Raw genomic sequence first — 17,566 nt, 5'->3', positions numbered from 1 at the left:
GAGTATAGCAGGAGAGATGGAAAGAGGAGGTATGAAATAGTCACTTTGAGGAGTAGGAAAGTAAACAAACATGAAGGTATATAAGAAAGTTTAGCAGAGTTGAGTGGCCATTAAGAGCTTTGTCAGTACAGCAGCAAATGGGGCAGTTATGGTTACAGAAATGCATTTGTAGCTTACTCTAACTTGAAAAGTTTAAAGTAAAATAAATCCACATTCATGGTCAAACATGCAGTATACTGACCTGTCCTTTAGACCAAATCCTAGTCCGTTATCTTTTAGCCCTTGTACCTCTGCCTTTTTCTATTCTTGCATTCTTACTCAGATCTTCCTACAAATAAACTTTTAGATTTTCAAAAACAACATAACAGGGGGAGATATCCTTACATAAAACACTAGAGTCAAATTTCATTTCCTCTGTGAAAAAAAGGCTATAACAAAATACATGATTTCCTTTAAACAGTTTATGTATAAATTCGTATCTGTGGCAAAATGTAATTAGCTACCAAAGTAAATATGATCACCCAGAAGACTTCCAGTGAGCTCAAATCAGACAGCCTGGTAAATCAAGCATACAGGCAGCACTAATGCCAGCAGCGGAATGAAGGACTAGCTACTGAGTAGTCCCCTTTGTTTCTGGACATAAGATGGAGAGGTTCTGACTTACACAAATTCAGAAGTGTTACGGGAAATTCAACACTGGAACTGTGCTTGCTCCATATTTGTAAAAAGGGAATAAAGATACTTTTCCTCATAAGGTCCTCATACTGATTAAATCAGAGAATTTATGGACAGTACCTGGTAGGTAAGTAGATGCCCAGTAAATATCAATTTTCTTCCTTCCTCCACTGGTTCCCATCCCTTTGAGTCACTTCTGGCCAGTAAGAGGTCTAAGTTGGTTCCACAGCTGCTTAGAACAGAGGGAAGTGTGCTCCCTACTTTATAATTCCTCCATCAGTTCCCAAGTTTTAGACTGCAAAAGAATCACCTGCAGAGGTTGTTAAACTGCAATCTTGGATCCCACCCTGCAGAGATTCAGCAAATTGCAGTCAAACCCAGAAATCTGCATTTTTAATCTTTATTAGAGTTGTTTAAAATATATTTGTATTTCATTGTTGTGTTGGCATCAAAATTCATATTTGGAGATGTTCTGTCATGTTGCATTAGTATAAAAAAATTTAAAAACTGGCTACAGTACTTTCTGAATTTCTATATAACTAAAATTTTAAGACTACCCTGTTTTAAAATTTCCTTTATTTCCTTAGATCTTTATGAAACAGTTCATCTTTTGCAGATCATAGTGCTTTATTAAAGATTCATGTCTTCTTTTCCCATTCCTTTAATACAAAAAAATTTATTCAGTCATCAGTTATTTTCATCTGACATTTCACTAAGTACAGGATTCATAACGTCAACATTATTAGATCAGTCATTCAAGTGGGTCACACAAGTTTATCCTCATTGTGTTGAATACCCACTCAAAAGATAAGCTGAATAACAGATGCCTCCAGGTGTATACAACAACCACCTTATTAGCTTCTTGAAGTGAACTAGTACTGTTTAACAGGTCAGATTGCTAGTCTACGAAATAAACAGAGAAAGACTCAAGTGTACAGCTTTACATATCATCAAATGGCAAGTTCATTTCAACAAGAACGTCTACAACTAACTTCATTTGTACAAGTTCTCTGCTATCATTGCAAAGCCTCTCCTGAACAAAGTTATAATTTAAAATTTAAAACAAACTTGATGAGATAAAATGTACCAGGTGGCTTGTCCAGGTGGCTTTTCTGTAGCAGAAATTAATTACAACCATTTTTCCTCAAGCAATTTTAAAGACAAGCAAAGTTGAAAATAAATATTCAAGCATACAGTAAACTAAAGTCTATATTTAGAAATTCAGGTACAAAGCACGGCAGAGCCGATGAAGATAAAAAGATAATTTAGAAATATAAGCTAGCAATGAAGCAATAATTTCTTTCAAATAGCAGGAAACAAATTCTCCAATACCATTACTTAGATCATTATTTAGTGTTCATCCGTTAATTTTGTTTTTTTTTTTTAAATCCCCTTGCTAATTATGACATTTGACCAGATATACGAACAAATATACGTTTAATCATACTGGATGAAATAAACAACAATTTAATTTTTGATTAACTCCCTAATGACTTTCCAGTGTTGTATATGGTAGAAAGGTTCAAGAACCTTTGTGGATTTACTTCAATCCCTGCTGGTATTTATGAAAGCTTTTAAAAGCTAAGTTTTGTTCTTACCCATTTGTTGATCCACATTATTAATGTAAAACTCTTAGTGGGTTGCAAACAAACATTTAAGCTTTGGGTGTTGGAGTGATCTAAGTTCTCAGGAATGCTGTTTTGACTTACTCCAGAGCATCACCTCCTTTCTTCCCCTTGCTCGTTAAAAAAAAAAAGTCTGCAGAATGGTGGCAAATTTCCAAACTTAAGGAAAATTAAGATTTTTCAGGCTGGGATTAAACCCTTGGTTAAGAGAAATGCCACTTTTAAAATTTTTATGAAACAAAAAAAAGATGAATTCGGGCTTCCCTGGTGGCGCAGTGGTTGGGAGCCCGCCTGCCGATGCAGGGGACACGGGTTCGTGCCCTGGTCCAGGAAGATCCCACATGCCGCAGAGCGGCTTGGCTTGTGAGCCATGGCCGCTGAGCCTGCGCGTCCCGAGCCTGCGTGTCCGGAGCCTGTGCTCCGCAACAGGAGAGGCGGCGGCAGTGAGAGGCCCGCGTACCGGGGGAAAAAAAAAAAAAAAAAAAAAGAATTCCAGCTAAGTCATATTCTTTTAGAATGAATGAGACATGATGAGACGTTAATGAGACACAACACACTTATCATCCGCAACCAAAAAATTCAATTTCCTGCCTGAAGTTGACTTGGAAAATGGTACAAAGTTTACAGCTGCTTTAAAGGAGTGTAAGATGACATTTTAAAAGCCTGTCAAACAGAAAGCAGTTACATATATTTTACATTCAAAACTAATCTATGGAGCCCATTCCGTTCAATTTAAGAGTCAGCCCCCACACATCTGTGGCTGCTTTCACTGTGTTTTTTGAAAGGGGTACTGCTAGTAATTTAAGCCATCCTGGAGACAAAACAGGTGTGAAGAATTTTTTATATCTTGGATGCTTTAGGTAATTCTTAAGAACTTAAAATGATTTATGTTTTCCTCCTTAATATGAAACTCTTTTATTAACACAGCTTCTGACCAGCAAAGAAATGTTCCTTAGGCACTGTGAGGTTTATTAATGATGGAGCATGAACCCAGGTTGAAGTGTACAATTTGGTTATAACTACTGACAGTTATCAAACACTTATCCTAATCTGCTGAGAGCAAGAAATGCCTTTATGTCACTAATCCTGAGATTCTTGAGGGAAAACTAATTTCACAAACAACTTTTGAAAGAATCCATATATAATAATAATCCTAAGAACTGCACATATTCAGGGTATTAGAAAAGATGTTTTCTTTTGTAAGGCATCAATGATTAAATTAATATATGCCTATCTAACAAAAGATGGTTAATACTCATAAAACCATGAATCTTTTCTTTTAAACTTCTCTAGTTCCTGCTACTTTTACCATCTTAAATAAGAAAAGAATGCCTCTTCGTCTAATCAACTATGGTTATTAAAAAAACTAAGACATCTGAAACTATTAGGCACATCAAAGGTACATTTATGTAGGTCAAGGTTCCCTTCTTAAGGGGCAGATGAGTTACCTGGCACATTATACATATGGAACTGTAAAGATCATCCACTAAATTCAACTTTCACATTTTTAGTTAAACTGAAAGACTTATGTAGTAAATATTCAAATATACCTTATCTTTAGTTACAACTAAATAAGTGTAACATTTTACCAGATAAAAAGCTGGAATTTAAGTATGAGAAACCTTCATACACTGTGCTAGTATTGGTCTCTTCCTTTTAGACAAAAGCCAGTCAGTCATCAATACTTTCAACACAGCAGTTAGAAGATAAACGTCCAAAACAGGTGACTTGGTTGTAGTCTGTAATTTAGCAATTCAATGCCACTGGCATCATAATGCTGTGGAGAGCAAGTGTATCTCCATATTTTAGTCAGATTTGTCTTTCTTCTTTCCTGTTAAGGGCACTTTGTTTACAACAGCAGAGCCAACAGCTGTAACACCTCCAGCCACAGCAGACACGCCCCCTTTCACCAGCCCTATTCCCATGGAAGGCACAGTTGTAACAGCTGTTTTGGTCACCTCCAGACTCTTTCCACCAATCCAAGCCACACCACCAATGGTGGCACCAACGGCTCCCTTTGTAACACTGAAGATACCCCCAGTCACACGGGACAGCATGCCTGGTTGCTGCTGTGGGTGATCTTTCATTGAACCTAATAAGAGAAAATATCATAAGACAGTCAAATGTAAGTCTTTATAAGAACAGTACAAATCACTGAGTAACCTTCCTAACAACCAGCAGATTGTATTGAAAAGGTCAACCACATAAATACATATCTGATCAAGACATCAATAGCTCTTCCCTCAAGGGTATAGTTGTACATGTTTTTAAAACATCTTGGTCCAATGCTAAGTCTTAGTATCTATGAAAAGAAATGCTTTAGAGACTAGACAACTTTCATAAAATAGAAGACTATTTTAAATGTCTCCTTGATTTATAGTTTTATTGCTTTTAATAAAAACATCTTTATTTTATATCCTAAAAGGAGCATGAAAAAATAAAAAGATAAATATATTTAGCCCTTATTTCCTTGATAGAATTCAATCAGCCATTACTGAAACAACCTTCTTCATTTAAAGCACTGGTTCTCAGGTATGGTCTGGAACCCTTGAGTATCCCCAGGACCATTTCGGGGTAAAAACTGCTTTCATAATAATATTAACATGTCATTTGTCTTTCACTTTCATTCTGTCCAGTCTAAAACAGAATTTTCCAGAAGCTAAATGACAGGCAGTAACACAACAGACTAAACACAGAAGACTAAACTGTGAGAATCTAGCTCTCTTCTATTAATCCCAATATTAAAGAGATTTGCAAAAATTTTAAAACCATGTCAGAAATTCTCTGGTGGTCCAGTGGTTAGGACTCTGCACTTTCACTGCCAAGGGCCTGGATTTGATCCCTGATCGGGAAACTAAGATCCCACAAGCCACACGGTATGGCCACAAACAAACAAATCACCCTGCTCACAATTTTTTTTTGTTTTGGAAAATAGTTTCATATTTTTCAAAAAATATGTTAATTATGTTAATATGTAATGGGCCTACTGAGTTCTTTTCATAATAAAATACTTAATTTCTGTTTTTATTGTTAATATGGCAAATATCAACAAAGATATAAGCTCTTTGGAATCCTCAATTTTTTTTAAAGTAGAAAGCATCCTGAGACAAATAATTTGAGAACCACTAACTTAAATATATTTGGGTTTCTATTCTATGTGCTCCTTAATAATGTATTTAAAGAGCTAATATTATATGTAAAAATAGGAAAATTATTCATCACTTAAAATCCTGTTACCTACATATAATCTTTTTTGTAACATGGAGAAACCAGAGCTATGGTTAATACTTCCACTGCCCCAGTAATTTTTATAAAAGAGAGTATGTGATTTAAGTATCTAGTTTGTAAAAACTCTTCATATACTTCCAGAAAAGGTAACATCAGTATGAGATATTCAGATTTATTGTCACAAGTCTTTTCTCTTTGGTTTCTTTGTTTGTTTAATAGAGGCACTCAAACTGGCATGTAACCCCAAACTCCAGCATAAAATGACTAGCAGGAAGATTTCAAAAAAATTTGCTTCTGCCAGCCTCAAACACACACAGACCTTTTCTCCTTCATAATCTAATGACTCAGGCGGCGACAACACATAAGCAATAGTGTGTTTATTTTTTTAAACTTCATGAAAAAATACTTGGTAACTATACAGTTCAGGCTATAACCACTAAAAAGGTATAATCTCACACAAGAAAGGTAAATTCTTGGGTACGTAAGTTCAACTAAGACACCCAAAGCTACTATAACCTAGCAGAATGTGGTTATCAGAGAAGGTAACATTGGAAAACCAACAATATTTGAAAGAGAAAAAAAATCTGAAAATTGAGTTTCTTTAAATACACAGACACAAATTTACCTTGAGTAAGATTTTCTTTTCACTGTTTGGAGATTTTACATCCTTTCACAGGAAGAAAGTCTCATTGATTAGTCAAAATAGCTCACTGATGAAGATATAGCAATGGCTAAATTTATAAAACCAACTGTTTAATTGAAACTGAGTAATAAACATAGTTAATATAAAAATTTTAAAATAGCTGAAATAAAAGGCTTAAGACATAGATAAGCATTTGAATATATTAATTATACAATTATGATGGAAAGGATTACATAAGTGGTCATTCTTTTGTAATCAAGGTTAGTAATACTAGGAAAAGGGGAAAATCTTGATTTGAGGATAAAACAGATAACTACCTCATGCTGAATACCTCATTAGTATTATCCTGCTATGCCAAATTTGGTGTACATGCATTTAATGAAGGCAATTTTTCTTAGTGAAATCAGATACATACTAATGCTGTTGATCTCTTAATTACAGTGTACTCTTTTTTAAAAATTACAGTGTATTCTTAATTACCACCATATAAATTATCCACTTTGCAGACTACTTTTAACAGGTTGCCAATATAAAGACATCCCTGAGGCTGTTCTCTTCCTTAACAATCATGCTCCTGGACAGCCTTTATCTCTTTCCTGACTTCTTTCTCATAAGTCCTTCCTAACTTTCTCACTGAGCCCTAACTTTTCTTTTCAAAACTCTAGACTACTAGTCCTTAAAAATAAAGGGAGAAAATAAAGAAAACAGCTACTCTGTTTCTGTACATAGTGAGGACATGCATGTGTGCATTTAGTGTTTCCAAAGATTTTTGAAGGTAAGAATAAAATGATTCCTGATGTCACAATTTTCACACCAAAAAATAAATTAAGCAGACACTAAAACCATGTATTAAAAAAGGAAGAGTTACCCATTATAATGTAACGAATAACAGGAGTTTAACAACAAATCTCAAGTGCCTCTTGAAGTGAGTTTTCGTATGCATGACATAACCTAGTCCATCCTTCCTCTGCACCTCACCCAACTCTTTACAAGTGAAAGGATACTCGTGAAATGGTCTTAAAAGAGTAGCAGAAAAATATTGATAGACCTTATATAAAAGTTACATTATGTCCCCATTTACCAATATCTATGCTTTCTTATTAAAAGCTAAAAATGTTTAAGTATTTTTGGAACACATTTACTGACAAGGAAAACAGGTTATGTTACTTTAAAGTTAATGAAAACAATCAAGTTTAATTCACTAGGATTTTTTTCATTCTTAGTATTACAGATGCGTACTTACCTTCTGGTGGTTCATCACTAAGGTATGATGGGATTTCTTGTTGATTTTTATCTGTCTGATTCATGATCTCCTAAAAAACACACACATTTCATTTTAATTTCAACATCTGAGACTACCTCTTTTTATATGCTTGATCAAGACTTAATCAACTTTATTCAGATAAACAACATTTTACTTATTTTTTTTTATTTTGGCTGAGCTGCACAACCAGGGATTGAACCCCGGGCCACAGGAGTGAAAGTGCAGGATCCTAATTACTAGACCACCAGCAAACCCCTGATAAACAACATTTTTAAAACAACCATAACAAGACTACTTCACCTTGTCTGTCTTCTACTTTATGGTGTTTGAGAAATACTTTCAATTATACTAGTGGACAACATAAATCTTATCTCAAATCAAGCAAAGATTGGCAGGCATGGTACAAGCTTTCCTATGTTGTTACTGCTGCTTCAACTGAAATTGAAAATTACCAACTGAAAGAAAGTTGGAAGGTGGGGGTTAGCAGACAAAAATTTTAAGTGCCTCCTCCTACAGAATTTATTTCACAACAGACTCAAAGAAAAACCTATACTATGAACTAAAAAACATGTTCTATCTGAAAATTTCCTCAAAAACATGACATTCTTCTCCTATAAAGATGACAGCACCAATCTGAATCACTAAGAGAAGAGAAGGATTTTGATTACTTTTTTTTTTTTTTTCCGGTACGCGGGCCTCTCACTGTTGTGGCCTCTCCTGTTGCTGAGCAACAGGCTCCAGACGCGCAGGCTCAGCGGCCATGGCTCACGGGCGCAGCCACTCCGCGGCATGTGGGATCTTCCCGGACCGGGGCACGAACCCGTGTCCCCTGCATCGGCAGGCGGACTCTCAACCACTGCGCCACCAGGGAAGCCCATGATTACTTTTTTATTGTTACTTTTAGAACTCGTATGAACAGAAGTAGCAAAAGAATTCAAAATCTACTATAATATATATATATACTATAGACTACGTCTAAGTACAAGTAATAACGGAAACTAAGAAATAAAATAAGCTATGTTGGGATGAAGAACACATAAACTTTCTTTTCCCAATCTCCTTACTATCTTAAAATATTTGATTTATATTCCATTGACTAAGTAAAGACTAAAACAAGTCAAGATTGGTCTAAAAGCTTTCTTGCTTGGCCAGAAAACTAGGGTTGTGATCCCAGTAGTCAACTAAGTATTTCTTAGTCATAAAACCATGAAGCCTAAATTATTGTATCTGTACATATATAATACAACAGATTTTAAAGGATATTATAAAATCCTGCCATCTGCAAAACAACATGGATGAACCTTGAGGACATTATGCTAAGTGAAATAAGTCAGACACAGAAAGACAAATACTATATTATGTCACTTACATATATGGAATCTAAAAAGGCCAAGCTCATAGAAAGGTGGTTGCACGGGGCGGGGGGTGTGGGGTAGGGGAAATAAGACGTTGGTCAAAGGCTACAAGCTTTCTGTTACAAGAGGAATAAGTTCTGAGGACCTAATGCACAGCATGATGACTGTAGTTAAAACTACTGTATTGTATACTTGAAAGTTGCTACAAGTAGATCTTAAAATGTTCTCACCATAACAACAAAAGTAATTATATGAGTTGAAGGATGTGTTAACTAACCTTAATCTGGTAAACATTCTGCAATATATATGTGTATCAAACCATTACATTATACACCTTAAACTTACACAATGCTGTATGTCAATTATATCTCAATAAAGCTGGGGAAAAAAAGAATATTGTGAAAACTACCAATGTACTTTAATACGCTGATTAAAAATTTATTGAGTACCTACTAAGGGTCATGTTTTAGGTGCATAGGATATAGCTGTGATCAATACAGACCAAAAAAATCTCTGCCATCATGAACATTCCATATTGGCTAGTGGGGAAGACAATAAATACATATTCAAAGAATATACTGTTTATCAGATGGTGTTAAATGCTATGGAGAAAAAGGCATGAAGGGGAAGAGGATGTGATATTTTAAATGGGAGAGTCTGTGAAGGCCTCATTGTGGTGACATCCCAAAGGAGGTTAAGGATATAAGATATCCTTTCTGCCTTGAGGGCTCTTGGGTCAAGAGCCCTCAAGACAGAAAAAAACAGTAAATGCAAAGGTCCTGAGGTAGGAGCTTACTACAGACAAGAAGGAACAGCCAGAAAAATGTGGCAGGGGCTGCAGCAAAAGGCAGTAGAAGAAGAGGTCAAAGAGTGAGGTCTGGATGACATAGGCCCATATAGGCCATCGTGGCAATTAGTTTTTAACTCTGAGATGGGGAGCCAGTGAAAGGCACTGACCAGAGGGGTAATGTGTTCTGATTTACACTTTTTAAAGATCGTTCTGGCTGTGTGGGGAGAACAAGCAATGAGAAAGCAAGAACAGAGACAGAAGGACCAATTGGGAGACTTAATGTTTTCAAGGCTCACACGTATTGCAACGTTTATCAGAACTAAATTTAAGTGGTCAAAGAAGGGTCAGGGACGTTCCCCTTTCCTTTATGACTCCTACTGCTTTCAGCACCAGATGATCAGATAAAAAGTCATGCATATTTCCTTCTATATTTCAATAATTCAGGCAAAAAACACTGGTGGCAAATGAGGGTGGCAGAGGTAGCAGTGTGAGAAGTGGGATTTTTCAAAGGTAATTTAACTTCATGTAATTCAACTTGAAACATCTTTAAAACCTAAACCCTGTGTAACATGGGGCCTCACTGCACCCCACAGCATCCAGCAGCATACGTCCTGTGCTTAAATAAATATCTTTTAGTTGCTCTAGTGAAAACCCTGACTCAGACCACTGATCAAGAGCACCTAATCTTATGCTGGTCTGGTTTGTTAATTTAGCATTATCATCCCATATACAGTTAAGATTTTAAAAGTAACAGTAAAGATATGTAATCTCTGACCAAAAAAAACCAAAACCTGAGAGTATCAGCTGATGCATTACTGGGAGAAAGAGTTCCTGATTGATTTGCCTTAATTTTAAAACTCCCTTAAGCCAGAAATTAAATTAATTAAATTTATTTCCATTCATATTTATATTTCTTTAACATATCATCATGGTAAGATCATGAGAAATTATACAGTGTAGTGTTTAAAGTTCTGGAATCAGAGAGCCTGCAGCTGAATCCCAACTTGACTATAAACTATATGGCTGAGGACAAATAACTTCATCAGATCCTTGCTGTTCAAGAAATAGAAATTAAAGATATTCTAGCCCTAACTCTAAGATGAGAATACTATTTAACAATTCAAAACAAAACATGCAGAAGCTCCTGGCAGAATGGCCAGAAATGTGTGTGTCCCTTCCTGAAGAATAACTATTTTGGAGTCACTTTCTTCCCCATTGGACTGTTAATTCCAAAAGGAGAGACACTTTGTCTACCTTACTCAGCACTGTGATCCCAGTATCTGTATACCAAGAGATCATCTGGCTGATCAACTAATCAATAGATATCACAGTATTCTGTACAGAAATATAGGGATACTATATACACACATACATCTTACATATTTTAGCTGGGGTTTTAAAACAGGTGTGCTAGTAACTGCATATATTTTAAAACTGCTTTTCTGTATATATCCCACAAATCTCTACAAAAAGTCTTAACCTCTTCCTCCTAATACAGAATCCCTTTTTTTAAAAAAATAATTTTTCCACATATATCTATCTTGTAATTTAAAAAAGAAAAAGACCATCATTTTAAAAGAGTAGAGCTGCGGACAACTACAAAATCTCTTAACTGGCCTCCAAGCTTCCGCCTGTGCTCTTCCTTCAGTCTAGCCATGTCATACTCTGCTTAAAACCCTCCAACTGCTTCCTATTTTGCCCAGAATAAAATCCAGAGTCCTTCCCTTTGCCTTTGAGGGCCCAACATCTAATACCCCGATAGCATCTCCTACCACTCTGCCTCTTGCTCAATCCAGCTTGACAACATAGGCTTCCTTGCTCATCTTTTCCTGAAAGGCTCTTCCCCAGTGTATGTACCTGACTTGATTCCTTACTTCCTTCAGGTCTTTGTGCAAGTGTCCCCTTCTCAGAGGTCTTCCCTGACCACCTTATAATAGATTAGCACCCTCCTTTCCCTATCATTTTCTCCTAACACACTGCTCTATTTTCTTCATTGCTTTTACTGTCACTTGATATATATGTTTACTTTGTGTCACTCACAATTAGAATGTAAGCTCTATTGGAACAAAGCTTGGTTTTGTCACTGCTCCATTCCCAGAGCCTTAATTAATGCCTGATGAGTGGGGATACTCAAATACTTGACTTTTTTGTATGAAGTAGAACATAACTTGGGTATTAATGTGAGATAAAAGGAGAATATAGGGTGTAAAATTTCTAGCATGAGAAACTAAATAGAAATGATGATGAAGACAGGACTGGAGAGGAGAAGATGGACATTTTTTTAAATGTTTATTGCGGCAAGAACACTTAACAAATAAGTGTACACAGTATTGATGACTATGGGTTCAGTGAAAGGACTTGTTCTTGAACAGCCCTTTGAGATGCCTGCAGGCCATCTACAGGAGACTTTTAGCAGGCAATTGTATTTAAAAGGGCCTGAAAGTCAGCACAAAGTGAGAGTAAGAGTTGAGGTCCTGAGAATGGTCTGAAGTGATACCTGAAGCTGCAGGGGGTGAGTGATATGATCAAGGAAAAGAGTAGTAAGAGAGCAGACTGATAAGCTTATATGGACTGTTCATGTTTAAGAGGTGAGCAAAAGAGAAGCCAGCAAAAACAAACATAATACACCTGAAGATAAACAGTCAAATGAGACAGCCTCATGGAAGGCAAGAGATGAATTTATAAGCTTCCTAAAGATACATACAATGCAAACATTAAAATAATTTATGAAGATCAAATACTATGGATAAATGTTAATGTTGTATTTAGGGGATATAAAAGACATGTATCATATGATACTATTTTTTTTTAAGTGCGCATAAAAAGACTGAAAGTAAATATACCGAAGTGCTAACAAAGATTGCCACTAGAGGGTAGAAATTATACATATGGGGGGAATAGATATATAGTATTTCTACATAGAGAGAAATATATATACTTAACATCTACATTTTAATATTCTACCATAAACATGTATTGATCTTGTAATTAAAGAACAATACATATTTTTAAGTCTTAGAACTATCAGTGATACTCATAAAGGATATTTTTAAAGATGATACAGTTCATCTACCTATTTACTGTAGGTAGTTATTGTTATCCTCAAATCAAGCTGATCACCTAAAAAACAATGTTCCTGAATCACAAAATGTTGACTTGAAGAAAAGATCACCCAGTTTTATTCACGGTTATGTTCCCCCACTCTCCCCCAGCCCGCTCCTGACAGCACACAAAGACCTCCACTCTTACAACTCTTTTCCCTGATTTACAGTTTGAAAATCTTATTTATACTCTTACCATTTTTTTCTTAAGTACATGTTTTGGTTGTAAGCTGACAAACAGTATTTGTGTAATAAATGGGATAAAAATATCATCTGTATCCACATTAACTTGAAGCATCAGAAGATGCATACCAATAGATGGTCCAAATTTTTGGTTTAAAAAAAAAAAGATAACTTCAAGCTAGATTCATGCTCTTCAAATGTAGTTCTTTAAGAATAGGCAGTGCTATTCCAGGGGCTTCAAGAACCACAGGAGAGACATGAATTTTACTACACAGTAATTTAAAATAGTTTTGCTTTTAAATACACACTAATTAAAAAGTTAAATGAAAAGTGCTTGGGAATTTTTTAAGACAACTAGACTTTCAAGAAATTTCGTTCTTGCCTGGAGCCTCTTTAGGGTATACTCTCAGATTCACCAGCTCTCTCTTCCCTGCCCAACCACGCTCCCACCTCCCCTGAGTTTATGCCGCTCTTAAATTACATTCACAGTTATGTTTACTAGTGTTACCAAGAGTTGCAAACAGGATTATCAATAAAGTAGAAAATCTGGAGTTGTGTAGGCCAGAAGCCTGGCTACCTAGACCAGAAGAAATTGGCTTTGAAAGCCCTAAGAGGCCACAGAGATTGATTTTTTTTTTTGTATACATATATTTTAATGTTTAAGTTTCTTGTATATCACTCGTATTAACAGCAAGTATGTAGTATTCAAATTCCTACAGAACTCTTAGGGTAATAAAAATTATGCAAAAGCTCTAAGTATATGGAATATATTTTTCTGAATCCCTAATTTGATCATAAGACACCAAGTTACCTTATAAAGGTATTTTTGCTAAAATCCTTAACTATCTGTAATGCCATCTATACTTTTTACTCACATAAACCTTTCCCAACCTCTACATACATATATGTGCCAAATTTTTAGTGATATTACCTCTTTAGGATACTATCACTTTATCACTAGGAGAAATGCTTTTTATATTACCATGCTGTTCATTATCATCATTACATTTTTTTTCTCTTAAATTAGGAATTGTCAAGACAAATATGGCCCTAATCTCCTAAAACTGGAAGAGGTAAATAATCTGCTTAGTAAAATTTTAAAGCACACACGTAAATAGAAATAACAACTGACAGTAAAAGTATCAAAAAGACCATTTAAAAATGTTACCCCCTTAAACAACATTATTAAATTCTATGCAAACCATCTGCCTTAAACTCAACATATACTTGGGTCCCTACTACGTGCCAGGCACCCTGATAGGCACTAAAGGTTTCAGTGTGATTAAACACACAGAGGACTACACTAAGCCAGAGTTTACAATCCAGTGGTTATATACTTTACCAGCGTTTATCAATTTAGTTGCATTCAAAACCAAAAAAAAGTCTGCTCTATAGGAGGAACTCATAATGCACAGAAATTTCTATTAAAAAACATAGTCTCTTAAGGAAGGCAATAAAAACAGAAAACAGCCTTGAGATCAGGACAAATAATTTAACTTACTCTGTGGACATAAATCAGTTTTACCATTTGGTCCTGACATGTGAACAAACCATTACAGTACCAACGAAAACTGGTCATGTTTTTTTTTAAAGAAATTATGAAATGTGAAAGAGTTCTTTGCTATAGACTGCAATTCATCAGCAGTTCCTTTAAGCATTTTAGGCCAGGGAGAAATAATTCTTGTCCAGCTGGTAAATATATTGAGCAAGGATTTATAACAACACTATTCCCTAGAGGGTAATTTCTTCTAATAATAGAAATAAGTAAACAATGGACCCCCCCTTTTTTTAAAGGAAAACAGGTGAATCAATGTTGTGGATATCTGTAACATTTTATATATAAAGTTTTCATTAATAATAAAAACAAAATCTGAAAACAGTACTCAAGTGTGCCTATGGCAACACCCCTCTGTGTACCAAGGGAAGTTAAGAAGCACTAATACATTGTATATGACGCCTAACTACAAAATACAATGCACAACAGTTTACCTTCAAAGCCACTTCCAAAATTGCTTATTAAACAGTAACTGCCAATTTCCCTATAAGAAAAAGACTATAAATGAATTAGCTAAATTTTTCTACATATTTTATATATAGGAACTTTGCCACATCCTCACTCCTATGCTTTAGCTTCTTTGCCAAATAACTATAAGGAGCTTCAAAAAATACATTTATACAGAGCTTTAACTCACATACACCAACAAACTGCGCATATTAAAACACCAGCTTACTGTTTTTAGGCTTCTCTAGTTAACCAACTATCCTGAACAGGCTGCTTTTAAAAATGGCCCCTGCCCATTAAATCAACAGCAAGTGAACTACAAGAAATGCACTGAATGTGGCAGGAAAGAAAAAGTAGTGTCAGTAAAACTTACACCTAGTGACAAGTAACAACTGACAGTATCAAAATGGCAATTTTTAAGTGTTGCCCTTAAATGAAACATTAAGGAGAATTACAATAACCTATCAAACCAAATAACCAGTACACCAGTCATTTTCACTACATTATACCTCATTAGTTCAACAGGTATTTGTGTCCCTACTATGTGTCAGACACTGTGTTAGACACTGAAGTTTCAGCCTGAACGAGAATGTCAAGGCCCTACTCTGAGGGTGTTTATATATAAACCAGTAAGATACCTTCAGGAAGTAGCAAAACAACAACTACTCAATGACTAAAACAAAGAAAGGTAAAGATTTTCCTGGAGTTTAAAAGAAAAAAAAAAAAGCGAACCACACACAAGAACTACTTATACTTTTTTAACGATGTTCTCTAAATAAGGGCATATTTTTACTGAGCTTGCTTTCTAGTACATATGTTATAACAAAGACTAAAGAAATGAAAGTGAAAAAAATCAAAATAGGATGCATGAGTTTATTAAAAGTTACTTCCTTCTTTCTTTAAAAAAACAGACATGGACACATAACACGCAGACATATACCTGTTGATGTGATATCAATATTCCTCGGGAGCCCTTTAGAGCACCCAAACCAGTAGAAGTTTTAAAGGTTAAACAACAGTATAGAACAAATAATCACAGATAGTAAATAAAGTGTTTTCATTTGGAATTAGTTCACAAGGGCAGAATAAATCAAATAAACTCTCCTCCTTCTCTAGGTGTTTCTAAACCTTTGCAGGTGGCCCCTTCCGGATCCCCCCCTGTCCCCCACTGATCCCTTTGGGCACTAGCAAGTTTCCTTTTTTTTTTTTTTTTTTTTTTAAGCAGAGGGAGTGACGTGGCAGGATAGGCAGAAAATGACCCTGTAGGAGCCCTGGCTAGGGCTGAGCTCAGCACCTCCTCCCTCCGCTCCACGCTGTACACCCAGCAAACCCCACTCCCACAGGGTTCCAGAATTCCTATGTCTTCTAACGTACAAGAGGCGATCTGTTTAGGAGAGGGGACCTGATCCTAAGTGAGAGCCTGGGGACCAGTCTTGAGGCTGCGTGTGCATAGCAGGCACGGTTTTTATTTAGACTCGGGAGGCAGTGATGGCACTGGTGGGTGCTCCAGCAGTCCCCCAGTCACCCCCTGGCGCAGTAAGCGCCTCTCTCCACTGCTACACTTCCAAGTTCAGGTTAGGTGTGGGGGTAGGGCTACCTGGGAAGAACACTGAGACTGTCCACTGTTGAAGGATCGTGTACTTGAACCCAAGAGAGTGGTTTATCAACAAGTTAGGAGTTAGCGGGGCGGGGAAGCCCAGCACGCAGCCCCTCTGCCGCATCCCTCTCCTCTCGCAGGCTGCTGGCGCCCTCCCACCCCCATTTCCCCGGTCTGATACCCCAGGAGCTAAGAAGTCAGGCGGAAGCGTCCAAGGAGGGTCCCCAATCTCAAACCACGGCGGGTGAGTCAGAGACACGTAAAAGGGGGTAACCCGGCCAGCGAACCTCCACCCGTCCCCAACATCGTCCAGCCCCTCCCCCTTCCCCGCTAAGCAGCAGCCCACCCCCGCCAAAAAAAGAAAAGGCCCCGCTCCGGGCACCCAGGCCAGGGCAGGGAGACGGTGAGGTGCAGAAGAGCTAACAGAGCTAACGGAAAAAAGGCAACAGAAAGGAGGGCAGGAAGAAGCCGGGACGGCGCCCGCTACCCTCCCGGCCCGACTTACTCACCGCCGGGTCGGGGGCCGGCGCCGGGGCCGGGCGGAGGAGCGGGCAGCACCTAGGAGGGCTGAGGCGGCCTGAGCGGCGGGCACAGCCCGGGGTAACTGCGGGCTCCGGAGACGCCTCCTCTGGCAGTGGAGCCAGAAGACAAGGTTGGCGACGGTGCCTTCTGGCTGCGGACGTGGCGCCGGACGCGACCCGCCCCCTCCACCGCCTCCTCCGCTCCCGCCTCCTCCCGCGACTCGCTCTCCGACGCGCACGCGCACCCCGAGGCCCTCCCGCTCCTATCCGGCACACGCCCACCCGTTTCTCGAACTGCCCAGCCCTCCCAGCCACCCCCAGCCTGTCGCCTCCCGACGTGCGCACGCGCCAGGATCCCTCCCGCCCCGCCGGCCAACTCCCGCCCCTTCGCCTGCCTGGTGGCACCGCGAGAACCCAGGGCCGGCCTGTGCGGACCTCCTCCTGGGCCTCCCGCCCCTTTTCCCCGCCGTCCAATCAGATCGGGCGAGGGGCACGGGGCCTCGAGAACCCGTAGGCGGCGGCCCTGCGGACCGAGCAGTAAAGACTGCGGCTTCCAGAAGCCCCCGTTACGCCGCGAGTAAC

At 38.0% G+C, this 17,566-nt stretch overlaps 1 protein-coding gene across 1 annotated transcript; it reads right to left on the bottom strand.

Moving 5' to 3' along the window:
• Positions 1-825: 825 nt before the first annotated feature.
• Positions 826-17,176, bottom strand: TMEM263 (transmembrane protein 263). Its single transcript, XM_082850915.1, has 3 exons — positions 16,973-17,176; positions 7,415-7,484; positions 826-4,392 (listed from the first exon to the last, which is right to left on the bottom strand). Exons 2-3 carry the CDS (start codon positions 7,476-7,478, stop codon positions 4,106-4,108), a joined length of 351 nt encoding a protein of 116 aa, XP_082707041.1. The 5' UTR covers positions 7,479-7,484; positions 16,973-17,176; the 3' UTR covers positions 826-4,105.
• Positions 17,177-17,566: the final 390 nt, after the last annotated feature.

This window comes from Leucopleurus acutus (genome assembly GCF_964270905.1).
Source record: "Leucopleurus acutus genome assembly, chromosome: 11".
Lineage (NCBI taxonomy): Eukaryota > Metazoa > Chordata > Mammalia > Artiodactyla > Delphinidae > Leucopleurus > Leucopleurus acutus.
The sequence above is the reverse complement of the archived record's forward strand: the minus strand, read 5'-3'. Positions and strand labels throughout refer to the sequence as shown.